The 16358-nt window shown below is 36.7% G+C and overlaps 1 protein-coding gene and 1 non-coding gene across 12 annotated transcripts in view; both read right to left on the bottom strand.

The window, feature by feature from the left end:
* FAM13B (family with sequence similarity 13 member B) overlaps positions 1-16358 on the bottom strand; it is a 97202-nt gene that overhangs the window by 3383 nt on the left and 77461 nt on the right. For 5 of the 11 annotated variants that reach the window (XM_075541604.1, XM_075541602.1, XM_075541598.1 and 2 more), the window contains 10 exons: positions 16243-16308; positions 14631-14841; positions 13864-13993; positions 12835-12916; positions 8864-9093; positions 7489-7572; positions 7184-7279; positions 4425-4508; positions 4158-4330; positions 3046-3147 (listed from right to left, as the gene is read on the bottom strand). In XM_075541604.1, the coding sequence (XP_075397719.1) occupies positions 3046-3147; positions 4158-4330; positions 4425-4508; positions 7184-7279; positions 7489-7572; positions 8864-9093; positions 12835-12916; positions 13864-13993; positions 14631-14841; positions 16243-16308 (1258 nt within the window). The remainder of the gene's footprint in view (positions 1-3045; positions 3148-4157; positions 4331-4424; positions 4509-7183; positions 7280-7488; positions 7573-8863; positions 9094-12834; positions 12917-13863; positions 13994-14630; positions 14842-16242; positions 16309-16358) is intronic. The other 6 variants (XM_075541599.1, XM_075541608.1, XM_075541607.1 and 3 more) reach the window with 3 other exon arrangements.
* Positions 1534-1668, bottom strand: LOC142441552 (small nucleolar RNA SNORA9). The gene has a single exon (XR_012782923.1). It is a non-coding gene; the product is annotated as a small nucleolar RNA SNORA9 (small nucleolar RNA).

Consider the following 16358-nt stretch of genomic DNA (forward strand, 5'->3'; position numbering starts at 1 on the left):
CACTCTCAAGTGGGGTTATACAGTCATTAGTGCTATCTGCTCCCCACCACCCCACTTCCCCTTCTCTCAAGGAACCATTAACCCCTGTTACTGTTTCTGAAGGATTATCTATCTTGGGTTTCATGTATCCAACGAACTTAATTATACAAATAAACATAAGCAATTCTAACATTAATGAGGTAAACCAAATAAAAACTGTAATAGTAAGGTGAAGAAATATTAGGGAACTAGAGGGTAATTTATATACTCTAGTATAAGCCGACCCAACTACCAGCCAAGGCACCTATCTTACCACAAAACAGCATTAAAAATGTGCTGAAAAACTCAGCTTATACTCGAATATATATGGTAGTTATGTGTATCATCAGTGCTATACTTCTCCCTGGATTTATCATCCCTTCCATGTGGCCCTTCTGAGAGGGAGCGTCAAATTGGCTAGCTGGTGGGTTTTAGGTCTCCACTACTCCCCTCCCCCCACCCTCTTATCAATTTGATTGCTTTGCTTTTAAACTTCTGACACCTTTTCCTGTTGACACCTCATGATCACTTAGGCTGGTATGCTTCTTTAATGTGGGTTTTGTTGTTTCCCTGCTACATGGCTGCTTGTTTGACTACTAGTCTTTAAGACCCCAGACATTCTCTTTTTTAGGACACTATCTTTTAATAGCCAGACACCATTAGCTTTCTTCACATTTAAGCCACCCAGTTTTGATAAAAATTTCTGATGTCTGAGATCATTTAACCCTCATTCCAGGCCACCAATTAAACTGCAATCTCTGTATTCTTACTTTTAAAAGAGTCTAGTATTTTCCAATACCCCAACAGTAGAAGCAATAACTCATGAAGAGGTTTATGAATTTTGAAAAAAAAGTGTTAGATCTAAATGTCAGAAGTCCTGGTGGGGCTGTCAGGCAAGCATTGCATTGTTAACCATTAGGCTGGCAGTCAAACCCACCTGGGAGAGACATGAGGCTATCTGCTCCCATAAAAAATTACAACCTCACAAATCCTATATATGGTCACTATGAATAAGAATCCACTCGTGGCAGTGGCTAGGTATAGGAATACACTGCAATACCATTCAGCTATAAAGGGATGTGAATTCTGATACATGCTAAGATGTGAATGAATCCTGAAAGCATTATGCAAGTGTAGTCAGACACAAGAGGACAAATAGTATATGATCACATTTATATGAAGCATCCAAATAGACACAGAAAGATGAAAATGTTATAAGTAATTTCAAGAGCAGGTGGAAGGGGGAAAAGTGGAATTACTGTGTAAAGGGATATGAGTTTCTGTTGATGAAAAAATTTTGAAAACGTGGTAAAGGCTGCAGAGCATGTGAATGTAATGTCAATGGGTGGTACACCTAAAAATGGTTGAAATGGCAAATGTTTTGTTATATATCTTTTACCACAATAAAATTAAGTGTATTAGTAATGATGAGTGGCTGAAGTGAGAGATGGAGTTTACTGTGCTAACAGTAGTGTGATTCTGATTGGAGTATAATATTAAACTTTTTTTCCCCCTAAATGTCTGAAATTTCTATAACCTTGCTCTGCAGATATTGTAGAGCAAGGCCTCAAACCCTTTCAAAGTTGGTCTTGCAAGCACTGTAGGAATGCACAGGGTTACTCCAAACCCAAGCATGTTGGAGGCTTGCAATAATATTAAACTTTTAAAAATCGTGGTACTGGTTGCAAATCATGACAAATGTAATTAATGTCATCAAAGTATACACATAAAATGATTAAAATGTCTAATAGAAATATTTTGCATGATATATATTTGCTTAAAAAAACATCCTTGGGTCAACTAGTTTACTACATAAAGGCACAATATTATAGTGGAGCCATAACTGCTACACCTTGGAATGACCCCAAATGTATCTGTACCAGTGATCTGTTTAGAAAATAAAAATCCAAGTTGAAATATCATTCCAATTACCGGACCCTTTCTAAAAGGGAGACATGTCGTGTTCCATAACTTTTCTACCAAGAGTGAGGAGACATAAAATTAAATTAAAAACAAAATCAATGCCACTTTCCTAGAACAGCCCTTTATTATTATTATTTAATCATCTTATGGGGGGCTTGTACAACTCACAATCCATCCATCCATCACATCAAGCACATTTGCACATTTGTTGCCAACAACATTCTCAAAACACTTGCTTTCTACTTGAGCCCTTCGTATCAGCTCTCATTTTTCCTTCCTCCCCCGCTCTCCCCTCCCTTAGGAACCCTTGATGATTTATAAATTATTTTTTCATGTCTTACACTGTCTGATGTCTCCCATCACCCACTTTTCTGTTGTCCAGCCCCCAGGGAGGAGGTTATATGTAGATCCTTATAATTGGTTCCCCTTTCTACCCTACCTTCCCTCCACTCTCCTGGTATTGCCACTCTCAGCACTGGTCCTGAAGGGATCACCTGTCCTGGATTCCCTGTGTTTCTAGTTCCTATCTGTACCAGTGTACATATCCTCTGGTCTAGCCGGATTTGTAAGGTAAAATTGGGATCATGATAGTGGGGAGGGAGGAAGCATTTAGGAACTAGAGGAATGTTGTATGTTTTATCATTGCTATACTGAACCCTGACTGGCTTGTCTCCTCCCCGAGACCCTTCTGTAAGGGGATGTTCAGTTGCCTACAGATGGGTTTTGGGTCCCTAATCTGTACCCCCCCCCCCCTCATTCACAATGATGTGTATATTTGTTCTTTGGTGCCTGATACCTGATCCCTTTGAGAACTCGTGCTCACACAGGCTGGTGTGCTTCTTCCATGTGCAGCCCTGAATTATTTTATCAGATTTTTTTTTACTCTTACAAGTTGGGGTTCAGAATACATAGGAATTTTATTTTCAATGTCTACATCCCTATGAGTTTCTGAAGCTGTAAATCTTTATGGGAGCACAAAACCTCATCCTTCTCCCATAGAGTGGTTGGTGCTTAGCAGGCCAATGGGTAACCCATCATATAATTAATACAAGCACTTGAAAATTAAGAGAGAATGACAACTCAGTTTTATGATACCCAACAAACCTTCCATTTTGTTGATAAAATGCTTCTTCAAATTCCCGTAATGTTTTGCGTAGTTTCTTTTTCTCAGCTCTGGCTTTCCAAAGTTGTTCCAATAATTCAGGCCTAAAAGTAAAGTGGGAGGAAAACACTGAGAGAGCGCTACTGACTCATTAGATTATGGCTGCAATTCTTGGCCAGTTGACCAGAATTTGTTCTGGATTCTAGTGTCTGTAACTGGTTCCCTGACAGAAATTTCTTCCCTGGCTTTTTGAATTTGTGGGTCTTTTCCTTCTTACGCATTTTTTTTTACTTTTGTCTGATACTATTAGGTTTTTAACCTTGCTACCTTAGCGTAATTTTGTTTTTATTGTTTCCTGTTGGATCTCCCAGCTGTGAAGCACAGGAGTGGATGCATAATTATACTAACTGTTACAAGGGGATATAGGGAATTCAAGGGTGGGGGAGTGGATGATGGTCAGGGAAAGGGGATTTCGGGGATAAAAAATGAAGATGGGAGTGGGGACGGAACACTCGAATGGATTGTGATTGCATAACTCATCTTAAAGGTGATTAAACCAGGGGGTGGTGACAGGAATGCTCTAAAATTGATGTGAGGGTGATTGTACAATTCTCCTTGATATGACTGAATGGTTGAATTATACAATATATAAACTACTTGCCAATAAAACTGTTGGGGAAAAAAGTCAACTGGGGAGCTTTTAGAATATGCCAATGAATTTCTAAGCTGTATCACAGACCAATTAACTTAAAAGTGCTGAAAGCTGTAGGCGTATCAGTACTCTCAAAAATAAAAGTCTCCCTTCCTGGTTACATAATGACAGGGCTAAGATCCATTGGTATACCCCATAGAATCCACAAATAAAGACAGTGGTCCAGAGCAAACTAAGAGGTACATTTTCACTCATTACACAGGAAATGGGAATGACAACAGGTATTTGAAAATCACAATTTCTAAAAAGGGTATTATCTTTTGAGTATTACATACCAGTTTCCTCAAAGTTCTAAATTATTATTTAACATCAAACCTCTTGTTATAACCTATATCATCAATATACATTATGTAAAATATAACTTTTACTACACAAAGACAAGTCACAAGCCAGTATACACACATTGAAGCTGCTCGAGTGCTTGACAATCGGAGATCCAGAGCCAGCTTTTCTTGATTTTCTTCAACATCAGATTCCGAGTTTTCTAATGAACTTGAAAAAGATTGTGCCTGTACAGCAGTTTTCAGAATATCACTTAACTCAGATGACAGACTAACACCATCTTCTTCTTCTTCCTAAAAATATATGCATGCAGATAATCAAATAGGCCCCATAACTGTCACTTTTCCCTAAAGAAAGCAACCAAAGAATGATTTCTCTAAAGATTACCTTAATTTCCTCAAAAAAATGTGCAGTTTCTCCTTCTATGATTGGCTGTAACGTCTGCCCCCTTCGCTTGGTGGATGGAGATCCCTATAGTTATAAATACAAAGGTTTACATAGTAAGTTTTCAAAGAGTTCAGTGGGAAAATTTAACTTTTGCTATTATTCCCCTTTCTATGTTTGCACAAAAGTAACTTATAGTAATTATATCTAAATAAGTCTTGAACTATTTCAAGAAATGATTGGTATTTTAAATGATAAACAATTTCATGAGGAAAATTTTCCTTTATTAGCAGTTCTCAACTATTTTGATTTAAGGGCCCCTTTATATTTTTTATTTTAATTGTAGCTTTATGGGCATAATTAAAATACCATAAAATTCACCCATTAAAAGTATACACTTTGGTGGCTTTATGCATATGGCACATGGTTGAACAACCATCACCACCATCTAATTCCACATTTTCATTACCTTGTGGAGCCTTGGTGGTATAATGGGCAATGGGCTACTAACTATAAAGTCAGCAGTTTAAAACCACCAGCTGCTTGATGGGAGTAATATGAGGCTTTGTACTCCCGTACAGTTACATTCCCAGAAACTCACAGAATTCTACCCAGTCCTACAGGGTGTCTATGAGTTGGAATCAACTCAATGACTGTGAGTTTAGCTTTTCATCACCTCAAAAAGATTCATACTGGTTAATGGCCACTCCCTATTTGCCTATGCCCTCCACTCTCTCAAATCCTAGTCAAACTCTATGGATTGGGTTTATCTATTCTAGAAATTTCATATAAATGAAATCACACAAGATGGAGTCTTTTGAGTCTGGCTTATTTCGTTTAGTATGATGTTTTCAGAGTAACTCATGCAACATTTATCAACACTTTTCCTTTTTTGTCTCCATTTCTTTTTATGCCTAAGTAATCTTTCACTGTATGGATATGCTACATTTTCCATACATTTTGGCATTTATGAATAATGTTATGAAGATTTGTACATAAGGTTTTGCGTAGGCCAATGTTTTAAATTCTTTTGGGCATATACCCAGGAGTAAGATTGCTGGCTATTAGTTAACCTCTATTTAATGTTTTGCAGAAATGCCAGTTTTCAAAGTGCCTGCGCCATTTTACATTCTCACCAGAAATTCCGATTTCTCCACATCTTCACCATTACTTGTTTTTGTCTATCTAATATACATGGGTCACCACAAGTAAGAGCTGACTACACAGCCATTAGTTAACAAACATGAAGTAGTATCACGATATGGTCTTGATTTGCATTTACCTAAAGACTGATTTTGCTAGTATTTTTAATATGCTTATTGGGAGAAGTACACCAGCCTGTGTGATCATAAGGTGTTGATGAGAAGAGGTGTCAGACACTTAAAAACATCCAACCAACTCAAAGTGAAGAGGCACGGATACAATAAGGACCCGGAGCTCATTTGCAAAGTAACTGGACAGACCCTCTCAGAAGGGTCACTTGGAACAGATGATAAATCCAGGATGTGGTGTGGCACTGATGAGCCACAACTATCCTCTAGTTCCTCAAAATTTCCTCCTCTTACTATTTAAAGAATTTATTTGCTTTTTAAAAAAAAACTCATTTTATCAGGGGCTGTTACATACATCAATTGTATTGAGCATATTTGAACATATGTTGCCACCATTGTTTTCTAAACACTTTTTATTTAAGGCCTTGGTATCAGTTCCTCTTTTTTCCCCTCCCTGCCCCATCATCCCACCCCTGTGACCCCTTGATAAATTATAATTATTTTTATATCTTACACCAACCGCTGTCTCCCATCCCCAATGGTTTCTGTTGTTCCTCCCCTTAGGCGTGTGTGGCTCTGTGTTGATCATTGTGATCTGTTCCCCTTCCTGTCCTCCTCTCCCCACCTTCCTGTTAATGCTACTCTCTTTCTGTTCCTGAGGGGTTTATCTGACCTTGATTCTGTGTGTCCTGAGCTCTTATCTGTACCAGCACACATGCTCCGGTCTAGCCCTAAGTGAAAGGCAAGACTGGGCTTATGAAAGTGGGAGTTGAGGAAGACTCAAAGAACCAGAGGAATAGTGTATGTTTCATCTGAGCTACACTGTGCCCTGGTTGACTCATCCCTTCCTTGTGACCCTTTTGTAAGGGATGTCCCATTGTCTATAGATGGGTTTATCTCTTCTTGTGTTGAGGGAGGGTTTAAATAGAGGCCCAAAGTCTGTCCACTTAAGGAATTTATTTGTTTTACCTTATTAATCATGTTAGATTTGTGCATGCTCATTTGTATATGTAAGGTTGTTCAGTACATGGAAGTTAAGATACATAACCCTTCACAACAGTAACAGGAGTAATTTATGTTATTATGCAATTAATGAACATCATGATAGCTACAATAGATTTTTACACTTGATCTTAGCCAAAAGGCTGAGAAGAGATTCATAAAATTGATTTTTAAAGGTATGAATTTAAATAGAAACTAAGCAATAAATCTGAAATATAGAGTTTTAAAATTCTGCCACATAGATATAGTTGATCATGGACTCATCAGCACTGATCTGAACCTCAGTTTCATCATCAGTGAAACAGCAAGATTTAATGATGCAGTCATTACAATGCTTGTATTGTACCTGCAAGAGAGTGGGCACTTACTATTAGCTTCTTGTTCTTTAAAATTATTAACTTCACAATTTATAATATCTCTTCCTAGGCTATAAATTTCTCCAATATGCTACATTTTCTTGATAAAATAAATATATACGTATTGACTTACAAGGATAGGAGTGATGCTCGCTCTTGTCAGCATCTGCTTTACAAGTCTGTATCTATCATACAGAGGTTTAACAATGTGCCTTTCTTCCCTTGTCACCTACATGAAAAGAAAAATAATCAGAAATCTATACTGCATAAAACATTAATATATCTTTTCTCTTGATTTTTAATAATTTATTTTAAATAAACAGGCAATCTCCCAAGAGTAAAAATTAATGCTTTCTAAATGACTCTGAAGAATAGCCCAGAAATAATTCATGTTCTTTTATGATACCAATTCAAATCTTTTTAGAAGAGAGGCATTACCGGCCTTCCATGTTGACTTTCATAGTACAGAAGACTTTTCTGGAGAGAAGTTTTCTCTTCTACCAAATGGTCTTTTGTCATTTTCTAAAATTAAAAAAAAATCAAAGCACAAAATTCCAATTAGCACCACTATTACTGTTCTTACCCCCACAATGTAAATATAAATAATTGGGTTGAAAGGATAGCACCTCACCAGCCCACTCCACACCAATAAGAACTCATCCTTTACAAACAACATTTTGGGGGAATCAAATCCCCACCCCCACTGGTATCTGGATTTATACTTTATCTGAAGAAATTATGAATACTAGATTTGTGACTTTGGGCAAGTTATTTAATTCCTTTGTGTTCAATATCTTGAATTTTAAAAACGGGAATACTACATACTTTACTTCGTATGGTTCTAATGTAGGCTAAATTACGCCTAGCAAAAAGTAAGCACCCAGAAATTTAAGTTATTTTATTTAATGTTGCATATGGTCTTTTATTAGTACCAAGGTTACGAAGACACACACATGCACATCAAAGTATAATTCCAATTTCTCTTAAACTACTAACAAAATCTGATAGCACAATGGAAAAATCCTACAAAAAGCCCAATGTCAATTTGTACCTAAAATTCTACTCTATGGCTTTAGTTCCCCTTCATCTAGGTTGGCACTTTCTTTACACTGAAATACTACTCTTCATATTCTAAATAGCAGGCTTCACAAACTTATTCACAAACCTCCCCACATAGTTCACTGGATCACCTAGTAGCATCCCAAAGAACCTCTGTAACACGACACCAAATCAACTCTCTATTGCAGTCCTAGAACTTTGAGTTAATACCACCCTGTCTCTTATCAGAAATTATGGGATTGAAAAATTCACTGGATAGTATTTTATAACAAGTATCATTTTGGACTATAAACATTCAGTAGAGGGCGACTAAGAATTGTATCTCTGTAAAACACTGTGATTTCAACAATCTCAAGCTTAAAAGTTAAAGCTTTCCATAAGAAGTCTGATCTAATCAAAAGTAAAGCTAATCTAATCAAAATTATTTATAGACAGTGAGGATTGTAAGGCAGGAAAACAAAATTCAAAAACAGTAATTCAAGGACAAGGGACTAAATTTATTAATTCACTTCTGTACATGAGAGAAAAACACCAATATTAAAGACTATGAAGTATGTTCTCTGTTGTCAGGATTAGACGTTCACCTGAGACCATCTACCTCTGCTCTCTCAGCAAATTTCCTGATAATTGATTTTGGTTGCCAAGTGCTTTGCCCACAATGCAGTCGGCATGAACTTGACTGAATAACAGAAAAGGTGTGTTGGCAGCATTCTTTCACAAACTACTCTGGGCAAAAACCACAGCTCAAAATTACTTTGATATCTTCTGGAAGACACCTCTCAACACGTTTTTCTTTCAGCCTTTTCAGAATAAGTTCAAGTGTTGCTTCCTTAGATGGTTTCCTCTCCCTCTGAATGACCCTGGACTCATCTTCATTTTCTTCATCTTCATGGTCTAGAGAAGAACCAAAGCTTTTTGGAAGAGTGTTACTACGTGGACGTGTCTGAGGTATAAATTCTCCATCAGAGCCTTTGTGTTTTGCATCTGCATTTCAGAACCAGGAGAATGGATCAATAATTATGAATTTAGTTAACATGTAATTAAAAGAGTAAACAGGATTTATAGCATAAGACAATACAGTAAAAGCACATAATCTTGAAAATTTCAAATCCATATGGCTTATTTGTATTATACAGACAGCAAGGAAAGTAACAAGATTTTTTAAGTTCATGGGAAAAAATTCTATCTTTTTATACCATTTTTCCACAAGCTTTAAAAGCCCTCAATACAATTAAATATCTTTTAGCCAATATACACAGAAAATCTACTATAAAGATGCTGTGTTAAACACTGTAGATACCAAAATAAATGAAACAGTTAATAATTACCTGTTTTCATGAAGGGTGCATTCAGGAAGGAAAACAATAACCAAGCAATCAGATTAAAAACAAAATCATTTCAAAGAGCGGTAAATGCTATAAAAACGATGGTATCAGTTTTGAAAGGGGTGTGTTTTGTGGAAGAACAGCTCCAATGGATGGGATTGAAAGAAAAGGCTTCTCCTAGATGTTAGTATCCACGTTGAATATAAAACAAGGAGTTTATGTAGTATGATAGTTAGGTTTTGTGTCGATTTGACAGGGCCAGGATTCTTAGTGGTTTGACAGTTGAAGCCTAATAGGAAGTGTGACCTAACAATGTAATCAACTCCATAATGGAATCTCCAGTGAGCAGCCAAGCAGTTGTAAGAATTTGGGTAAAGCGTAACTCCTTTACTCAGGTCACAGTCCTAAAATAATGAAAAGGTTTCCTTTGGTGTGTGGCCTACTTCCTATACAAGTAGATACCCTGGAAAGTTTGTAGGAGAAAGATGAGACTTTCTACTCCCATAAAGTTACAGTGTTGGAAACTCTCTCGGGGACAGTTCTACCTAGAAGATCACCATGAGTCAGAATGGACTCATGGCAGCGAGTTTGATTTGGTGGAAAGCTTGTTTGTTTTTTTGCTGGGTCTGGATCCTTAATCTGGCTCATCAACCTCAGGTTCTTTGGACTTGGACCAACTTCCTGCAATACTCTCTGACAATCCAAGATTCATTCACCTTTCCCGCCAAAAACTGGTCAGTTAACCTTGGATCCATCATCCTCTGAAGCTTGTGATATGCCTGCTGTTCCTAGGTTTATCAGCCCACAACCCATGGATTTGAAACTAAGATGGACTTGCCTGCTTCTACAACTGTACAGGCCATTCTTTTATATAAATTTCTGTGTGTGCACTGGTTTTGCTTCTCTATAGAAGACAGCCTAACACACCTATAATATTAGATTTTAGAAATGAACATTCTTCCCCAGTTGAGTCAATAGTTTTATGTAAAAGCTCTAAAGAACTAGCATGTTTAAGGAACACAATAAAAGAGAAGAAACTGGTGTGAATAATGTTAAGGACCAAAGTGTACAAAGCTTTAAAGGTCACAATATGGAGTTTAAATTATATCATAAGTGGAGAGGGAAGCCCACTAAAGTAATAGTATTTTTTATTTTTGCTAGTTTTATTTATTCTTTTAAATAAAATCATTGGGGACTCGTACAACTCATCACAAGCCATACAGCCATCCATTGTGTCAAGCACATTTGTACATTTGTTGCCATCATCATTTTAAAAACATTTTCTTTCTACTTGAGCCCTTGGTATCAGCTTTTCATTTTTTGCCCCTCCCTCCCCATTCCTTCCTCCCTCATGAACCCTTGATAATTTATAAATTATTTTTTCAAGTCTTACTGACCAATGTCTCCCTTCACCCACTTTTCTGTTGTCCATCCCCCTGGAAGGGGATTGTAGTCAATCATTGTGATCGGTTCCCCCTTTCTCTCCCCTCCACCTTCCCCTCCTAGTATGGCTACTCTCAGTTTGGGCCCTGAGGAGTTTTACCTGGTCTAGCCAGATTTACATGCCCTGGTCTAGCCAGATTTGTAAGGTAGAATTGGGGTTATGATAGTGGGGGGAAGAAGCATTAAAGAACTAGAGGAAAGTTGTATGTTTCATCAGTGCTATACTGCACCGACTGGCTCATCTCCTTCCCATGACCCTTCTGTAATGGCATGTCCAATTGCATACAAATGGGTTTTGGGTCTCCACTCTGCTCTGCCCCCTCATTCACAATGACATAAGTTTTTTTGGGGGGGGGCTCTTTGGTACCTGGTACCTGAACTTATTGACACTTCGTGATCACACAGGCTGGTGGGCTTTGTTGCTTCTCAGCTAGATGGCCACATGTTTATCTTCAAGGCTATAAGAGCCCAGATGCTATACCTTTTGATAGCCAAGCACCATTAGCTTTCTTCACATTTGCTTAAGCACCCACTTTGTCTTCAGGGATTATGTCGGGAAGGTGAGCATCATGGATGCCAGGTTAAATAGAACAAACTGTTCTTGCGTTGAGGGAGTACTTGAGTAGAGAGGCCCAGTGTCCATCTGCTACCTTAATACTAAACCTATAAATATATGTACATGACCACGGGCAAGGGAACAACAAGTGATCAAAAACTGATGGTGAGGAGAGCACAGGAGGCCTGGTAGGACTTGATCAAGGGCAATGTAACTGAGAGGAATTATTGAAATCCAAATGAAGGCTGAACATGCTAGTGAGACAAAAGGAAAGTAAAAGAAAATATAAGAAAGAACTAGGAAAAAAAAATAGAAAGAAAGAAAGAACTAGGAGACAAAGGAGCATTTACAGAGGTCTAAATACAGGCATGTACCTAAGTAATATTTTTTTTCCAAAAGGTAATCCTACCTGCTTTGCAGAGCTCAGACTATTGAACACTTACAGTAGAAGAAAACTGAGAAATTACTTAGGAGGCCACTAATACTAATCAAGGTAATGATATTAACTAATGCTTAGAAACATATATGGAAATGCTTAACTGAATTGTGGTGGTGGTGGGGCACCAAAATCCTAAAGAAAAGTTAAGAGAACTTATTTTAAACATGAATACAAACTCCATGACAGTTGTTAGGTGGCATCGAATTGGTTCCGGACAACAGTGACCTTATGCACAACAGAACAAAACACTGCCCACTCCTGCACCATCCTCACAATTGTTCCTGTGCACGAGCCCACTGTTGCAGGCAGAGTGTCAATCCACGGTGTTTTGTCTTGTTTACTGCTATATCCCCAGAGTCTACACAAAGGACAAGGCACTCAAGAAATTTTAAATTTTTGTTATATAAGTTCAAATGTGCTTTAGAGAATAAACTCATACCTCACAGAGATTAAGTATTAAAAATTATTTTTAAAAACTCACTAAATGTCCACAAGGCATATATCTTAAGAACTTTATTCTAAGTCAACAGAAATACAAGTCCTAGCTTCAAGAAAAGCTTCAAAAATTTCTTTAATTCAAGAAAATTTGTCTTTCAGCACAGCATTTAATTTTGATTAGATATGACTAGTCTTAAATGAAATAACCACCAAAATGTCTAATAAAATGCCTACCAAAAACAAACTGCTCAAAAATTTAAAATATATTTCAGATAAACTATAGCTAATCTGCAAATGTGTACTATAAGGCACCTTTTAAAATATTACTAATAAAAACATAAGACATCATTTTGAAAAGTATAATACTAAATTTGCCCATATCGTATTATGCAACCCATTTTTAACAAAAGTACAAAAAGAAACTTTAAAATTTATCAAAAATTACAACTATAGTTTCCATAAGCCTTAATATAAAGGACATTTTAAAATATGAAAATATATGACAAACATGGCACATTTTATACCTTTAATTTGCTTCCGCAATTTGGTAAGCTCTGTCATCCATTTTAATACCTTTGGATTGGCTGCAATGTCACTGTAGGAGGGCTGAAAATTTAAGGAAAGGAATCACTGACACCTGTGTGTAGTAAGCAATGCCTATATTACTGGTAATTTAGATCCAAATAGTATTTTATAATTCCCATATCACAGATTTCACTCAGTCCTCATTTTATCTTTTTTTAAGCATAAAGGTAAAAATATTTAAGTAAAGCTCGTCCAGGGTAGGGTCCAACTAAATAGCAGAAGCCATATTTGAACTCTTTCCACTTCCCATGTTCTAATTAATAACACATGTACATAAGCATACACAAATTTATTAGTACATGTGGCTTTGGAAGGAACAGAAATAGCTTTAATATGCTATGTCAATATAAAAGTTGTGCTTTAAAAATTCTAAAATTTGTTTGCCAATAGAAATGTATAGAGCCCTCTCTCCGTTTCTCTGCCACCCCGAGTGCGGTGGTGCTCCGACTTCACCATGTCGTTTCATAAGACTTTTAGGATCAAGAGATTCCTGGCCAAGAAACAGAAGCAGAATCGGCCCATTCCCCAATGGATTCGAATGAAAACCGGTAATAAAATCAGGTACAACTCCAAGAGAAGACATTGGAGAAGAACCAAGCTGGGGCTGTAAGGAGCCCCCTGAAGGGTGGCACGCATGGCCGCATTTTCCCAGGCTCAAATTTTGTCCCCATCTGATGACTTGAACTTCTATTGGCAAATAATCTGGTTTATTCGTTGGTTTTTTGCTTCCTAATCAAGTTTAACAATAAATGATGTAAGGCTGTTGGTGTGAAAAAAAAAAAAGAAAGAAATGTATAGATACCACAATACAGATCTATATGATCTCAGAGTCGTGTGATCTTTATGTCCCTGGGCATCTCATCAGATTCCTTCTCTCTCAGGACAGCGCTAAATCAATGCCCTTCAAAGACTCTCATCCCAGTTCTAATATTACATATAGTTCAGATGGAAAAATATTATGAACTTACTTTACTATTTCTTTCCCTTTCAAATTGTTCTTCAAATTGTCTGATTTTTTTCTGAAATTTCTTGACCAACTGATACGGTGATCTGTCTTCTCTTTTTTCATCTTTTAAACTAAAGGATGATCTTCGAGTCCTGAATTAAAATAAGAGGTGAGCACTGTATTAATCTCATTCTTATCATCTTATTTATCATGCCCTAATATAACATGACACCGTTATCAAGAAGCTTAATTCTAAAGTTAAATTAAGACCCTAAAATTAGGATGCAAGAGTAAAACGATCACAAAATTAAGTAACGTGGTCATCACATAACAGCTGAAAATCATTCAAAAGTTGTGCAAAGGCTGAGAAGAAACAAAGATACCAAGCAGTTCTAAGCTGTTTTGATACTCAGACATATTCAGACTGCAAGACAGTGTTCTGACATTCAGGATCAATTTAAAGTTTTGACAAGAAAGAAAACCATTATGAACAGATGAGTTCCACTCGGTAACTCCTATATTTTACTCATGAAAGAAAGCATTAATGTGTACTGTGAGGAAATGTTTATCTGAACACAACCCCCGCCCCCCCCAAAAAAGAGAAGAAACTTTTACATTTATGTACCCCTTCATCGAAATGTGTATTTAGTAGAGAAGGGCCAAGAAAATTACAAAACTGTGCTTCCTGAAGGCAGGGTGAAAGTGCTGAACCATAAGTCTGGAGGACTGGCTCAGAAGACCTGGGCACTTCAATAGGAATTGGCTCTTATAAGTATAAAACCACGATACCTAGCAAAAGAAAGTGCTTTAGATGAGGAATCCAACATTTCAGGGTCATGTAGGAAACGTTGGCTTTGTCCAAAATCTAAACTACGGTGTGATAATACTGGAGGACAGTCTTCTTCCAAAGGATGATGATTCATTCTTCCAGCTTGTGGAGACAGCTGAGCTTCTCCAGACTCAGAGTCCTCTTGCCAAGACTTGAAAGCGGGAAATGGATCTGCAAAACAAATACAAAGAATTGTACCTAGTACCTTGGGTCTCTTGATTCCACATGGAAAATAAAGTTACAAAGATTCAGCTATGTGTTCTTTAAATCTTTATCATTATAAAGTTGTTCACATTTTTTAAAAAACAAAAGAACTATTAGGACCTTTAGAAAGCCTACTATAAATGATAATTTTATATAATTAGCTGAATTTAATTTTTCAGTTCAGATTTCTATTTTCACAAAAGGATTTATCCTTTTTATTTCTGAACCCAGTGGCAAAGCAAAAAAAGACACTGTCAAGCTCTTTTGAATGGTACTGGTTATTTTTTAAGTAGGACAAAGTCTTTATTTGGAAATAGCAAACACTCAATAGTCCTCAGTTAAGAAATAATTAAGCTTAAGAGCCATATCCTGTCAGGTGAATAAATTGTCCCTCACTGTTGAGTAGCTATGATAAAAATTGCAGAAACATCCATGTCTGCATCTATAAAGAACACTAACAAAAAGGCTATGTGACTGCAGAAAAACTCGAATATTTTAAAATGTGCAGCTAACTCACCTGATATCATCTGGTCTCTAACATTAAACTATGGTAGTTATCTTCTGTTATGGGGATGTCTATTTAATACCTATACAACTGCATATTTATTTATTTTATGAGAGTTAACTTATATGTTCAAATATGAAGTCAAGATGACATATTTGAAGTCTTTGCACCCCTAAGGTTTAATTACATTTAAGAGTACATACACAAAATCTACAACATATCCCAAATACACAAATTAAATTCAAGCATCAATATAAACAGGTGGCAGGAAAAAGCTTTTTCATTTACCTATTAGCTTTATATATAAATACAATTTAAAACTTTGATGTATGGATATCAATAATAGGGGGAAAATGAATTTTTAAGTACTTTTTAATGCAAAGTAACTTGACAGTGTCAAAATTCAAAAGTGTTTTTTTCCCCACAAAATAGCTAAGGGTTGGCTTTAGTAATTTAGTTTAGTATTTATGCATTAGCAATTTAAGACACTACTCCACCCCCCACACCCCCCAAGGTAATGATAACAATTTGGTTAGTTTTTAAAGCCCAGCTCAATCTTGTTAACTAAATATTGGGTACAAAGCGTGCAATCCCACAATAAGCCCAGCAGTAAAATGGCTTTCAAAGAAACCCTTGTACCTGCTTCCCAGCAAATAAGTAACTGGCATTAAATATTTTATATGAAATCTCCTGTTTTAAGAAAAGAGGGAAATAACAAAAACAATTTTCTCTGGGTGTCATTTTGACCCCAAACAGTGTTCCCAGGGCATAGGGGCAGCAGGAGAAGGGCTAATAAATAAAGTGAACCGTAAAAAGGCACAAAAAAAAAAACAAAACACTAAACTATGGTGAACCATACTTACCCTCCCCATCTCTCTGCAGATGCATTGTTTTGAAATCAATGAGGGGGAAAGTGATAGGGCATGACGCTAATAAAATGGAAAAAAATGGCAAAAATACTAAAGTGAACACACAGCAC

Source organism: Tenrec ecaudatus, chromosome 2 (assembly GCF_050624435.1).
Source record: "Tenrec ecaudatus isolate mTenEca1 chromosome 2, mTenEca1.hap1, whole genome shotgun sequence".
Lineage (NCBI taxonomy): Eukaryota > Metazoa > Chordata > Mammalia > Afrosoricida > Tenrecidae > Tenrec > Tenrec ecaudatus.